The 14,868-nt window shown below is 40.6% G+C and overlaps 1 protein-coding gene across 2 annotated transcripts; it reads right to left on the bottom strand.

The window, feature by feature from the left end:
• Positions 1 to 4,314: 4,314 nt before the first annotated feature.
• Positions 4,315 to 14,614, bottom strand: sf3b1 (splicing factor 3b, subunit 1). 2 transcript variants are annotated; one of them, XM_039655237.2, is made up of 25 exons: positions 14,466 to 14,614; positions 13,631 to 13,803; positions 13,440 to 13,541; positions 13,169 to 13,283; positions 11,138 to 11,217; positions 10,835 to 11,023; positions 10,253 to 10,502; positions 9,956 to 10,168; positions 9,736 to 9,857; positions 9,445 to 9,642; positions 9,207 to 9,308; positions 8,947 to 9,126; positions 8,774 to 8,860; positions 8,395 to 8,665; positions 8,158 to 8,303; positions 7,898 to 8,044; positions 7,684 to 7,809; positions 7,378 to 7,599; positions 7,105 to 7,287; positions 6,896 to 7,007; positions 5,860 to 5,980; positions 5,639 to 5,770; positions 5,280 to 5,552; positions 4,969 to 5,185; positions 4,315 to 4,883 (listed from the first exon to the last, which is right to left on the bottom strand). In XM_039655237.2, the coding sequence occupies exons 1-25, from the start codon at positions 14,491 to 14,493 to the stop codon at positions 4,725 to 4,727; spliced, it is 3,948 nt and encodes a 1,315-aa protein (XP_039511171.2). In that variant the 5' UTR covers positions 14,494 to 14,614; the 3' UTR covers positions 4,315 to 4,724. The 2 variants fall into 2 exon arrangements, with proteins under 2 accessions (XP_039511171.2, XP_039511172.2); XM_039655238.2 differs by lacking the exons at positions 13,169 to 13,283; positions 13,440 to 13,541; positions 13,631 to 13,803; positions 14,466 to 14,614 and adding an exon at positions 11,517 to 13,020.
• Positions 14,615 to 14,868: the final 254 nt, after the last annotated feature.

Below are 14,868 nucleotides of genomic sequence, written 5' to 3'. Positions count from 1 at the left end.
ACGTCACCAAATCGGATTAATATTCATGAACTATTCCGTCACCATAGTAGGTTTTGCAATTTCGTTTCTTCTCTGTATCTGAGGCACAGGATTGTCAGTTCTTCCGAGGGGCCATCATCATCATCGCCTCACTGATGCCCTCGCTAGTCTGACGAACGAATGAATCATTCTAGTGAATCTGTTTTTTTAATGATTCGATCACAGTGAGTGATGACTCCAACGTTTGTGAATCGTTTTAGTGAGCCTGAACTGTCCTACGAACCGATTTGCTCCAATGAATCAGAACTTTTCAAAGCAAAGTCCTCTGGTTTCATCTATCTATGCATCGAATACAGCTATCTATCTCATTCTCATCTTTTGGGTGAATATGGATGTTTTTTTAGATCAGATAAGAAGGGTATGGTATGAAATAGACCTGTTTAAATAACATTTGGTTCATTGATACTGTGAACCATGATGTAGCCTTTTAAACTCCTTTCAAATTTCACACTTTTTAACTAGTCTGTTGAAGCTATTAAATGAATGAACTCATACTTTTCATATAGGAGGGAAAGTGTCCGTGTTGGTAATAGTTAATCAACATATCTAAACTCTATTGGAGTTCCTCAAGGTTCAATTTTGGGCCCTATCCTGTTCAGTTTATATATTAATGACTTGCCTTTAGTCTGTCTTTCTGTTCATATTCAAATGTATGCTGATGACAGTTATTTATGTGCACGCTAAATAAAAACAAACAACAAGCAGCAAATTATTTAACTGAGGCATTGGTCCATGTTTCTGATTGGTAGTGATTCACATTTACAGTTTAATATAAGCAAAACTGATTGTATGATTCCTCATCCTGATGTATCTGTTAAAGGAGAAAACCTTAACGTCATTTCTGATTTTAAATATTTAGTAGTCATTTTAGATTCTCAGCTGTCTTTTCAAAAGCATACTAAAAAGGTAGACAATATTATTAAATTAAATTTGGCCAGATTTAGGCATATAGGACCATATTTAAGGCAGCAAAACCTTTTATGAATTCTATGGTATTTTGTCACATTGCATATTGCTTTACTAGTTTACATTTTTTACAATTTTAAAATCAACTGAATCTTGATGGGAGGACTAACAGTTGGAGCCCGTTCGACAGTTCTCTTACGAGAGGTTCTCTCGTATTGCGTAAAGCTAGCTTTGTAGCTTAGCTTACGCAAGGGAAAGATTAATCTTTTCGGAGAAGTTGAAGCCAAAACATTTTCCTATAATTTGTATCCATTGTCAACGCAGTTTAATTGCAGCAGACCATGAGCGGGCTAGCTAGCAGCTCATTGGTTCGCTCACAGAGAACTGCTACAGCGTATGGGAGAGCTGGGCTGAACTCGCGGCCAATGAGAAGCAGACAGCTCTCATTGCGTCATAGCCCGCCAAAATGGGCGTGGCTCGAGTGTATAAATAGCCAGCCCGCCCCGAAAAAGCAGTTAAGGTGAATTTTTGATCTTTCAGCGAGCAACGCGCATCAGCTGTTCGAGAAGAAGCCGTCGCCGGCGAGAAGGCATCTTAAACGAGCGTCTAGGACTCTGTAGAAGCCGACCGTCTTCGCCACCTTCAGCCGTCCTGCAAGCTAGCGACATCCGACGACTTGAAACAGACATGGGAGACTCTGAGCGCGCTGTTTTTCTCAGACTGGCCTCTTCGGGTCCGCTGTCACGGGCATCGTCGTCCGTTTCTCCGAAGTTCAGAAAGCCACCTAGTCCATAAATCTTTTTCTGCCGCGCTAGCTCTTCTGCAGGCCGTTCACGTGACCAGCCTCATGCACGAGACCCACCCTAGGGCCCTTCTCAGCAGGGTCGGTCCTCTCAGCGCAGACAGGGCGACCGCACTCGCTCTGAGATCCGCCACAGACACCCGCCTCCCCGGGGCCCTCGACTCAAGATTGCGCTGAGGCCCGATCAGCCGAAGTCTGCCTAGCGCTGCTGGGAAAACGACGGCTCTCTCCCGCTGCGGCTGAACCGCCGTTAAAGATTCGCCCTCTGTTAGTCCCCGATCCATTGGCTACTACAGCAGTGTTCACCGTCACAAACAAGCTGGTCTCCCTGCCCGCTTGCGGGCGCCAAAGCATCGTTTTCACGGCGATCCAGAGAAATATCTAAAAAAAGCATAAAAGCCTTTTGTGAAAACACGTGCCCACAACCCTGTGTTCATCCATACACACAAGCACCACATGTCCCGTGTATCTCTCAGAGCCCACTCCCACAAAGCGGACAGACACAACTCGCTCGAGTGTCCAGAGTGCATAAGCGCGCCCACGACCCTCCCCTCTGCCCGCTCTTTTACAAGGCCCATAAACTCATTTCTCATTGGCCGCGAGTTTAGCCCAGCTCTCCCATACGCTGTAGCAGTTCCCTGTGAGCGAACCAATGAGCTGCTAGCTAGCCCGCTCATGGTCTGCTTGACAATGAATACAAATTATAGGATAATTTTTTGGCTTCAACTTCTCAGAAAAGATTAATCTTTCCCGTAGCGTAAGCTAGCTCATCTAGAGAGAACCGAGGTTACGTTAGGTAACCGATTCGTTTTCATCATTGCAACAAAATGTATTAAGTTTCGATAATATTACACATTTTGTTGATTCTTGCTTGATTTTTAAAGATTTAAATGGTTATGCACCTCCCCCATAATGTTAGTTTATGATGCAAAAGGATACTAATGGCAGAACAATTACTAGGAGACTGTATTGTACAGTTTTGGTGTAACGTTACAACTTTCGGACGATTAGTCTTTTCAGTAAGACTTAGAGCCATTAATTTAAATTAAAGAAATGGCTAAAAGCAAATCATATTTGAAATACTATGTAAATTATTGTTATTTTGATAATACTGTCATTATTATCCCTAGCAGCGTTACTTTAAGTAATTTGATATTTTGTCAATTTTTTGTGATACACGTTTCTTAATATGGGTAATTTGGATTTGTATATCTGATAACCTACCAATCATGATTCATGTTTATATTTTAGGTTGCCTTTTAAAATCTGGCAAGGGGCAACAGATGAAAATTAGCTTGAGGGGCTAACTCTGGATCATTTACAGTGTTTGACTGTTGATGAAAGAGCATTGTTCCTATTAAAGAAATAATAATAATAATAACTATATGAAATTCAAATTGTTGTCAGTAATTAAAACACAAATTACATATTAAGGTACCTGACTTTCAGGAAGTTTGTAATTTAAAAGCTGAACACTTGTGTGATAAGAATTTCTAACTTTTTGTTTTGATTAAGTTCTGTTTGTATCGTTACCTGTGCAGTTAATAAATGAGCACTACATTCTTCAAGGAATGAAAAACAGGAACTTGCCCTCAATGTCACTGGAAGCAAATATCAGTGTTTGTTTGTGCTCCGCTGGATGACATCACCTAACAGATTCCATGTGTTTCTGACTGATACAGAGGCTATATTTAAAGAGGCATGGGAGTTTGGCCTGACAGGTCATGAGAGCACAGGAAGTAGCTGTTGCTTGTGTAGAAACGCATTTACTGAAGGATCTAGTAGTGAAATTAAATTATTTCCTATAACATTGTAATATTTATTGAAAACTATGATCAAACATAGTTTTCATGAATGAACATGCAGTCTGCCAGGTAAAGACATCCAAATCAATCTTTTATTTTAACTCAGCAGCCAACGACCATTGTTCAAGAAAAGGGTTGAGGAGAATATTTTCAGTCAAGATCAGCTCAATCATATAGTGCAGTCCATGATAAACCGATTGCTTACAATTTCATGGAAAAGAGCAGATGTTATCAAAAAGGGTGGACATAACACCGATAATATCTGAAATTCTCTACTGGAGTAGCCTCACATTGTTTCTGACTGAGAAAATCCAGGACCCTCATGTTTGTGCAGAACCACAAATGACAATCTTCTCTCCCTGTCTGCTGTTTTGTCTAAGTTAGAATATGGGAAATAAACAAATCCTCACATAACTGATGCGTTTAACCATGATCCTTCCACAAGAAAATGGCAAAATAAAAGTTGTACAAAAAAAAATAAATGGTAAGTTTTTTTATTAAACATGATTTAGTTTTAAAATGTCTTGCAATAAGTATTTCGCTACAGGTAAAATCTAGAAATAAAAAAGCCAGTTCACACTGCAGTCCAATCAGATTTGATTTCCAAATTCAAATGTTAGCAATGGCTTTGCCAGTTGAAATTTGGCAGGTGATGAAACTTGTTCAAACAACATTTGAAAAGGATTTAAAAAAAAAAAAAAAATCAAATCAAGATTTAATTTGGTTGTGCTAACCCATTAAAAACATCACAGAGGAGCTCAATCACTTTTAATACACAAACGTTTATTCAGCCAAACTAAGCAACATTATAATAAGAACAGATGTGACTGAGCAAGAATGAACTTGACAGACCAGCACAAGTCTCAAGTTAAAAGACATGAATCACATTCCTCAGAAACTCTGCTACTACGTTTACTGTCACTGTGCTTGGTGCCACGCCGTAAAAACAGAAACGTCTAATCCAAAGATCTAAAAGCGACACATTTAACAGATTTTTTTTTTTTCGACATTTTTCTGTTCTTTAATAAGAAATAAATTTTAGACCACGTAATCTGTGGTACTGGTTTCAATCTACCAGAGAACATAAAAAAATGGACCAAGTCCTATAAACCATGAAATAGACAGATATAGGAGGAGAGAGAGAGAGAGAGTGCACATGTAAGGGTAGACATTCACAGGAAGTAATCCAGCTCGTAGCGAACGAACGAGTTCTTCTCGTCGTTGAAGACAAGAGGATAATGTGCGATCAGTGCGTCCTGGGAGCCGATATAGATGGAGTTGTAGATCTTCCAATATACATCACGCACTTTACGAGCAGGATGGAACAAACCCTATTGAGGGAGAAAAACCATTGCGCCATTAGACAAGTCTTTAAAACTCAATGGAAAAACACCAAACAAGTTTGGTGAAACGTACCTGTAAGCAATACTGCAGCATGCGGCAGGGTCCAATCGCCACCCGCAGACCTTCGAGGGCCCCCATTACAGCTTGGATGACATGCGGAGACGTTTCGAAGACATTGGGCCAAACATAGTTGAGCAAATGATTGAGAGAATCTTCACAGCCAAAGCCATACACTCCAAGAGACATATGCTGCACCACAGCACTGGCTGTTTGCCTGTGTACGAGATCCCTGCGACCGAGAGCAGAAATGCAGGAGGTTAGAGTACTATTGAAAACAATCTGCATGCAACAGTCTTGTGAAATGAAATAATCTACTTCCTTACCTATCCATCAAAGCGTCCTCCAACAGAGGTGTGACAGCATAGATATAATCTTTGCCCATTTCACCAATGTACTCAAACAGGAAAGACAGAGACTTCAGGACACCGTTCTGAACATTAAGCTCAGGAACACGGTACTCGTTCATCAATGCAGGAAGCACGGTGAATGGCGAACACGTCTCAGCCACGATAGCGATGGCTACCGTTGTGCACACACGGTTCTGACGCTCCTGCACCTTCAGATTGTTGAGCAGCGTGGCCAGCACATCATGAGGACTAGAAAATTAAGAACAGGACAAATTAAAATCCAACATTTTCATACCGCTAATGTCAGATTCTGCATAATCAGAGAAGGATTTTACCCAATGGCCTTGGCGATGTAGCCGAATGTGTTGACAGTAGCTCTACGAATGGCCTTCTTGTGGGCTTTCAACAACTCCAACAATTCAAAACAGATACGCATCCATTCCCTGGCAGACACATACTCCGCACCCCTGGAATGGATAAGATGCGTTTAGGAGGCATTATTGACATTTTTCAAAAGTTAAACAGCTTAAATTCTGTGAAGCCCAATAGGACTGACCTGTCAGCGATTCTGCCCACTAGATCAATACAGTTCTCCTGCACCTTCTCATGTCTGTTCTTCAAGATGGGAGTCAAACGTGGAAGCAGGTCTTTGATAGGTGGGGTCATCTTGTGCATACCTGAGAACAGAACATTTAAACATTTATTCAAATTCAAAAGAAAATTGTAGAAAAAAATATCCACATTTATTAAACACTGATTAAAACAACATGTGATGCACCAGAATAAATTTAACCAAATATGAATTAAAGGGTTAGTTCACCCAAAAATGAAAAACCCATATGTCGTCCCAAGCCCGAAAGACCTCCATTCATTTTTGGAACACAGTTTAAGATATTTTAGATTTAGTCTACCTTTCTGTCCCTCCATTGAAAATGCATATGATATACTGTTCTTGTCCAGAATGGAAAATTAAGACATCAAAGTAGTCAATGTGACATCAGTGAGTTAGTTAGAATGTTTTGAAGCATCGAAAATACATTTTAGTCCAAAAATAACAAAAACTATGAATTTTGGTCTTCTGGTTCTGTTGTGGCAGGACAGAAAGCTCTCGGACTAAATCTAAAATATCTTAAACTGTGTTCGGAAGATGAACGGAGGTCTTTTGGGCTTGGAACGACATGAGGGTGAGTCATAATTACATTATTTTCATTTTTGGGTGAACTAACCCTTTAAAGTTTCCATTTAGCCAAAAACCAATACTTAATTGTTGTAAATATTTGGGTAACTGAACTTGGTCTGCTGTTCAGGATATTGTGTTTTCAGTGACAAGTTGCCTCTCGATATTTAAGTTGAACACATTTTAAATACTGCTACAGTCACGGTGAAGTGCATCCACAATGCTGACACGTTTAACTGTTGTAGCTAATCATTACTCTTTGGGTCAATGACATGAGCCCCTCAAAATGATTTTTGCTGCTCTGGATGAAAATTGTGTGCACCACTAAAAACAACCGTTGTGGTCAGTTTAATAATTTGATTACCGCATAAATGCTAGCAAACAAAACTTATAAAGTGCTTTTGCTGACACTCACCAATGACATTGACGATAGCTTTAAGTGCTCCAAGAATGCTACCCAACACTTCTGGGTATTCTTCTCCCAGATACTCATACAACACCACACCCAAATGGCCCATGAGCTTTTCCTAAAGGGAAATGTCATAGCAGGATATATATTATTAAGCACTATAAGTAGTTTCATTTAACCATTACAAGTATTTTGAACATAAGGGCTTCCCTCACCTCTTGGCAAGTCTTCATGACCACCGCTGTGCGAGAAATTAGGTCAGCAGCCTGTTGACGGACCTTTGCGGATTTGTTGTTGAGACGCCACAGCACTGTACCGCAGATCTGAGGCAAGTATGGTTTAACTCTCTTACCCAGAGCATTCACCACTGTACCGAAGCCATTCAGCATCACAGAGTCCTGGATATACAGGCAAAATTATAAGTATTATAACTATAAATAAGAACAGAGTAGGATTGTTTAATAAGTGCAGCAAAGTCTGACACTCACCTCAGTGGTCTGTTCTTGAAAGGCGTACAGGATACCATCAATAAGCTGCTCCTCCAGTTTGTGATCGATGTCAGCAGCACCAAGGTTGCCCATGATTTTCTCAATAGTTTCCATCACCATCTTTCTGTACTGCTCAGCTTCATCCTTCAAGTCATCCACGATACGGGAGATAATCTCAGCTGCGCCTACCTTATTGGCCAGCTCCACTGTAGTGTCCACTAACTGTAAAGTGGATAACGACAAATAAAAGTTAAACATATATTGATCATGGTTAGTTACTCCTAATTAGGTGATGATCTCACCAACCTGTCTGTAGTTGCGCCTATCCAACGCCATTCGGTGCTGCCAGAAATGTTTAAAGAATGGGGGCAAGATCTCTGTTTTAATGTAATTGGCTTCCACACCATCAGTGCCACAGCACTGCTTCACCACCTACAATATATAAGAAAAAAGGTTAGCCTAAAATGTTCAGGAAGATCTTGTTTTTAAAGCTACTCAATATTTTTTGAGAAGGAAGCACCTTGAGGACAATCTTCTTCATCTCCTCGTCAGGAGACTGGAACTCTCGGATGAGGATAAGCATCACTTCTCTGGTGTAATAGTTGGCATATTCAGCATCCATAAGAGGAATCAAGTATCCAATAGCTTTCAAGAAGGCAGCAAGACCCTGAGAAGACAAATAATAGTGTTAAAAACATTTACTACAGTTAAGAAAAAAATAAGTTTGAAATCAAACTTGCGGTTGTGTACAAATAAAAATTTATCAAAATACATGCTCACCTTGCCTCTGTGTTGCCTGATACCTTTCCAAAGAGGTTTCAGCACAGAATCAAATGACTCGATACCGTATGGCGTAGCAGCTTCAGCCAGGGCAGCGATAGCCAGAGCACTGATGGTTCGCACTTTCTGCTGCTCATCCACGAGACCTGAGGGAAAAACAACGCATTGAGACTGGCCCATATAACAGACAATGTTAAAGAATTTTGGTCCACCCACATATAGACCACCCATACTAACCATGCTCGATAATCTCCACCAAGCTGCGGAGATGGGGCAGGATAGCACAGCCCATGAGAATAGCAATCTGCTGTACGATCTTGATGCCTGTGTGACGAGCCTGCCAGGATTTCTTACTCTTGCAAACAGCCTTGAGGAAAGGCAGGAGAGATGGAATGCCCAGGGCAGACGCCACGACGGCAAAAGCACGAGCTGTCGTATTTCTCACATACTCGTCCATGTTGTCAATGTCAGGCCTCATGGTGGAGATCATGGTGGCCAGACCGGCAGCCTGTGAAAGAAATATAGCTTTGATTAAATCATTAAATCAAGATCGGTTAACAATGGAATACTGTTATCAACCAAAGATGATTTCTGCTATTTAAGTCAACCATCTTACCTTTGCCAAGTTGGAAATGATCTCTCTACCCTCTACTCTAGCATAGTAATCTTCATCAATCAGCAAAGGCTCAATCACCACAAGAATCTGCAAGAACATACAGGCAAGTTAGGAAAGAAAAGTAATACATTTCTCATCTCATATTTTAAAATTGATGCTTACAGGTAACTTACCTTGTGGACATATGGTCGAACCAAGTCGTCAAGTTTGTAGAGAATACGATCAATGACTTTCACCAAGAGATGACGCTCTTGGTCCTCCAGTGTAGGGGACATCAGCAGTGGTAGGATCTGGTTAAATAGGGGTCCTGCACCAAACTCTCTGGCCTTATCTGTGATTTGACGAAGAGCAGCCTGAAATGAGAGTGCTGGTTAGAGACCATATTTGCAAAATTACATGTTACAGTCCACCAAGTTTGAGAAAGGATACTAACCTTTCTCATGGGAGGTGTGCCATTCTTGATCTTCAGAAGAAGCTTCATGATCTTGCGCTCCTTCTGTTCTTCTGGACTGAGGGTGGACTCATCAACTTCAACCTGCAAACAGAGATGATATTTTATTTTTGTTTATTTCTATTATTTTCACTTAAATTAACATAATAAAAACATTTCAAATTATTTTTGAAAGTATCCCAATTTTGTACAGGAGACATCCCTGGTGCATGTGACTCACCAAAAGTTTGTCAAAGTACTGGATGTCATCTGGCTTGAGGAAAGGCAGGTTTCCAGAGGGCTGGTCATTGACTTGTTTCATGGATCTGTCCTCCGTTTGCATGTGGAAGCCAGTCATTCCTCCGATGGGGGTGGGAGTGGCAGCTAACTTGCGTGCAGGGGTGCGGATGGGCACATAGCCTGCTGGTGGGGGCAATACCTGGAAGACGTGGCAAATGAAAATCAGGAATGTCAAGAAATTCATTTTTAGACAGAAACAAAGTGTCCTGTATATGTTAAAATAATTACATACTTTGTATCCTTCTGGAAACATGGCATCAAGTTCATCATCAGTCAATGGGCGGTTCCTCTCATCAATCTCTCGCTCCCAGCGCCAAGCCTGCAGCTGTTCTGGGGTCATGCTCATTAGGTGACCTGCAAACATAGAAAATTTTACAACAACATCCACAAACCGGTGCAGAAAACGTTACATTCAACAACAATAAAAATAAACAACAGCATTTGTCCAGTACCTGGAGTGGGCGTGGCCATATTCATGGCAGGTGTTCCCAGAGGCGTTTTTCCAGGGGTTAGCAAAGGAGTTGAAGAGCCCATCTGACTGGCTGGTGTTTCATCCCATCTCGACTTCCTTTTGCTTGCACCCGGGGTGGGCGTCTCACCCACTGACTCATCTCCTCTATCTGTACGAGGAGTCTCAGCCCAGCCACTGCCATGACCAGGTGTCTCTGAAACACACAATAAAACAACTTAAAATTACTCTGCTTTACATCTACTATCAGCAAATACAAAAAAAGGACAAAATAAAAGACCTCTCTCTGTCTTTGGTGTCTCATCCCAGCGGTTCTTGCGCACGCTGGAAGAGGCGCCTCCATGTCCAGGAGTAGCATGTCCGGGAGTGTCTCGACCAGGTGTGGCAGCTCCGGCTGGCGTGTGACTCGGTGTGGGCTCCCACATACGGGTGCTTGGGGTGGCTCCCGGGGTCTCACTACCTTTGGCACGACCAGGTGTCTCGTCCCAACGACTGTTGGAAGGCGTATGTCCTGGTGTATGTCCAGGTGTCTGGGTACAGAAAAGATCATGATTAGCAATATTCCTGGGTAAGTGGCCTTGTGATAATGTTGTTCAGGCTGTAACAACTAATTGATAAAATCAACAAAAAAAAAAAATATATATATATATATATATATATATATATAAATAATGATATGCACACAACACATCTGACATAACAGTCAGACTTTTCAACATGCTGTGGGAAAAGTGCATGAACCAAGTTACCCAAATATGAGAATGCTTTATGTTGTGCGCTTTAAATGAACTCGCAAGCATATGTTTTACAGACTGATTGCAATACTTTGCTGCTCTGATATTGTTAGTAATAACAGACTCACCTCAGAAGACCCATCTGCCTGGTCCCAACTGGACATTTTTTTGGGTGTGGAGTTGCTGGGGGTTTGGTCAGCTGTCTGGTCCCAGCGACGTTTGCGTTTGGCCACAGCAGCCTGAGCAGCAGCAGAGCCGTTCACTGCTTTCAGATCTCCAGATTTTGCTTTCTCTACCATCTGCAGCCTGATCTCTCTCTGGAGAAAGTAACATGAAAGGTTTTAGTCTCTTAATTTAACTCAAGGTTCTTATAAACAACATCTTATAAACCAGCGCTTCACTAGAAGACAAGCACATAGAGAAACATTCACCTCTTCTTTGGACAGATGCTGCTCCTTCATAACATCCATGTACGTCCTGACCTGCATCTTGGGGTCCGGCGTTTTGCCCCCTATGCGAAAGAGCACCAACAAGATGCGAGACCGTCAGTCAAGTGAGTCTCAAAACCAGTGTTTTCACACACAAAGCACTACAGTCAACTGTCCCTGAATAGATGGCCTTAATGTTTAAATTACTGTCCTCTCATAACACAAAACAACCCTAGACAATAAAAGCTAAGCACTCTTTACAGTCATACATTAAGAACAGGCAGGTACAAAAAGAGGTTTCTGTTGCTTTTAAGAGGAGATAAGGAGAGGATATAGCCATCACTGATGCAGGGTCCTGGGCTGCGCTCTCCAGAATACGTACACTTTCAGTGCCAAGGGTCCCTCTGCAGTCAGACTTCAACCGGCAGAAAAGAAGCCTAGAAAATTTCTCTTTACCATTAGTAACACTTTGGAAAAGGGTTTGAACTCACACACACAATTGCATACCACCTGTTCTGTTTTTGTTACTCATTTATAAACAAAAAAGGGAAAAAAAAAAACCTTGTATTCCAAAAAAACCGACTTCTTAAATAATTTATTGTACAATACGTGTTGCAGCCAGAGACACTGAACACTTTGGGGAATTCTAATAAAATCTTTAAAAAAATAAATAAATCAAACAAATTAAGGATTTAAAATGCACACTTGTGTGCATAATTGTGCATCTGGTTTCCTTAAAAAAAATAAGCTATGATGAATTGTTGTTGTTTTTTTTAAAGTTGAAATGAGAAGGGAGGACATGAAGTTGAGAAAACTGTCCTTGATGAGGCTTTAAAAATGACAAAACTTCATAAAAGTAAAAGAAAAAAAAAGGTTTTGTGAAACCATTCCCCTTAAAGGCCCTCTGGCCTCACACCAAAGCAAAACTACCAACTATGGTCTTGATTTATCTGATAAACACGCTTCTTTTTGTTGACCATAACCTACACAGGACGAGTTGCTGCACCCTTAAGAGAGTGCAGACAGGACTGGCATAGCAGTACTGCTGTAGGAGAGAAATTAAGGACAGTTAGTATGGGCCTGTGGAATCTTGGTACACAGATTCTTCAATAGATATATCTCTATTTTATGTTAATAAAATAGAAATATATTTACACAACAGTTTTGTAAAGCTTCCTCTATCTGGGACTACATGCAAGATGTTTTGCCTGATCCAGAATCAATTCCCTCCTATAATCTGATCCTGAATGCTGCCATTTTGAGATTGTGCAGCCTGTTTAAACATGTTCTATACTTCCTAAACTCCTTGCTAATTTGTAACAGTACGAGCACCCACAGGCCATAGGTTTAAATATACTAAAATAGCTGAAATGTCATTGGATGTTCAGTTTGGCTTTTTAACACTACAAGCAGTTAATTTTAACATTTTTCCACAGGTGGCTCAAGTTTATTTAGAGTTCCACTCTTGTTTGGAAAAAAAAAAAAAAACTCTGACTTTGACACATAAGGGGTTTCTAACAAGCATGCCATTGGGCAAATATCTAGAATATATTAAGGAGCAAGAGAATGCGGAAAAGAACACTAACTGCACAACCACAGTATGCTGCAGCCTCTTGTAATAATAAACTTTTACTTATACTTCAAAGTGTCTTTGTTGAAGGTGCCTGACTATTAAATTGCCTGTTTCACACAAAAAAATACATTAACCCTTCGAACAACACACCTACCTGCAACCTATGCCTTGATGGGACAGATGACACCACCCAACCAACTGTCTCCCAAAACCTTTGCTGCCCAACTCATTTGTAACCATTAATCCATCATAATTAGTTCTCAATGCACTCCATTAAATGATTGTGTCTTACTGAGACAGTCTTACAGGTCAGTTGAGTCCAGGGAGCAAGCTGTTGGGTGGTGTTCGAAGGGTTAAGCAGAAAAAAAGGCCAGTTTGGACCGGAACTTCATGGGCAGAGTAAATACTGGTCGGCATGGACAGATAAATTAAACAGAGGAGAACGATGGTGTGAAATTTACCATCAGCAAACGGGTCGTGGCGCTCTGGGGAGATGATCATCTTTTGTCTGCGTTTCTTGTACTCGTCCTCGCGGTCCGAAATCTTCTGTGGTCTGTGTTCAGCAAAGGGATCATACTGCAGGAAGGGCAAAAAAGACAATATTGTATAATCACAGTTTTCTTTTATATCCTACAAAAAAATGCATTTGGGAAATACATAAAGTGACGCTTTATTGAAGACTTCACAAAATTTAACAAAAATAATATTGGAACTTGAAAATCTGTTCATTACCTGCTCATCTGACTGAGGAATGGAATTGAGTATTGCAACCGGTGCATGATATCCTGGTTTCTTCTGACCAAGCAGACTAGTGGAAGAATCTTCATCATCATCCTGAAATAAAAAATAGTAGGGATCAGAAACACTTACACATACTGACATGGCTTCTTATTAAATATTGAAAGCATTTTGTCATCGCTTACTTCTTCCTGCTCATTGGCAGCAATTGAAGTCACATATCCGGCAAAACGGCTGTCACTGCCTCCATAGATCTCCTGGTCATAATATCCAGTGGAATCAAGCCCGACACCCTGGTCAGCTCCCTCTGCCAGGGCGGCTTTCATCCCCTGGATTTCCAGGATCTGAGCCTCTATGTCTAAGAAGAAAAATAATAATAATAAAACCAGATCAGAACCCCACAAAACCTATAAACTGCGTACAACTATTATACAATCATCAAAAGAGCCATCAATTATACGACCTATATATATATTTATATGTAGATATATATATATATATATATATATATAGAGAGAGAGAGAGAGGGAGAGAGAGCGCGCTGTACGGAGAGACAAGAATGCGTAAACTATGTACTATGTTGTTTGTTTTAAACAATATTAAGATCATTAGATATTAGACATCAGACAAGTTTTGTTCTGTTTTTGACTGTTTGCAACGCCATTTTGGTTTCAGTAACGTTACATCGGTGTTTAACCAGTGTGTTTTAACATGTACACAGTAACGGCAATGAATATAATACGTAATATGCATTTCTGCAAACGAATGTTAGAAATAACTATGCTATAAACCACAATACAAATCTCCAGATACAGGATTTATTGATATTTCTCATGTGCGCCACGGCCAGTCTTATTCAACGATCAGACGCCATATTCTATTCACCGCCTCACACAGGTCTAATTCGGCTAAATTCTCGCTAATTCAACTTCTTAAGACTAGAAATAGCACCCAAATACAATATATGAGTATGAACAACAGAATGCGATAAATTAATTAGAGATATTTTAACAAATTTACCGTCATGTGTTTTGGCGATCTGCGCCATTTTCGAGCTGTTGTGTGCGCCTCAGTACCGGAAGGCCTTTGACTGCACATCCGACTTTACTGCGGCCACAAGAACGCGCATGCGCAGAGCACGAGCATGAGACATCATCACAGCTGGCAAATGTCAACAACACCCCACGCATCTGCTTGAGAAATGTAGCCATAGTGCAGCTTTTGGGATATTTCTTTCTGCGTATATTTTTAGTTAGACTCCAAGATAAATATTTAAAATATTTATGTGGCAAAGACCACATTTTATTCCGAGGAATGTCATCAGTTCAGGATACCTCTTTCTAAAATAGCCGTTCTAAAGAGCTTATAGAAACCTATTATAAACAAAGAGATTATATAAAAAGCATTTATTGTTTCAAACTGA

The sequence above is a fragment of the Pimephales promelas genome, chromosome 7 (genome assembly GCF_988280905.1).
Source record: "Pimephales promelas chromosome 7, fPimPro1.hap1.1, whole genome shotgun sequence".
In the NCBI taxonomy this organism is placed as follows: Eukaryota; Metazoa; Chordata; class Actinopteri; order Cypriniformes; family Leuciscidae; genus Pimephales; species Pimephales promelas.
Note: the sequence above shows the minus strand (reverse complement) of the source record. Positions and strands in the feature narration are given on the sequence as shown.

What these genes read in the sequence shown, in the direction of transcription:
- sf3b1 (XM_039655237.2), bottom strand. Translation starts at nt 14,493, where the DNA reads ATGGCGCAGATCGCCAAAACACATGACG. An exon ending in TCATTTCCAACTTGGCAAAG is followed by an intron (nt 8,666 to 8,773) that starts GTAAGATGGTTG and finishes TTTCTTTCACAG; the next exon opens with GCTGCCGGTCTGGCCACCAT. An exon ending in GGTGGAGATTATCGAGCATG is followed by an intron (nt 8,304 to 8,394) that starts GTTAGTATGGGT and finishes TTTTTCCCTCAG; the next exon opens with GTCTCGTGGATGAGCAGCAG.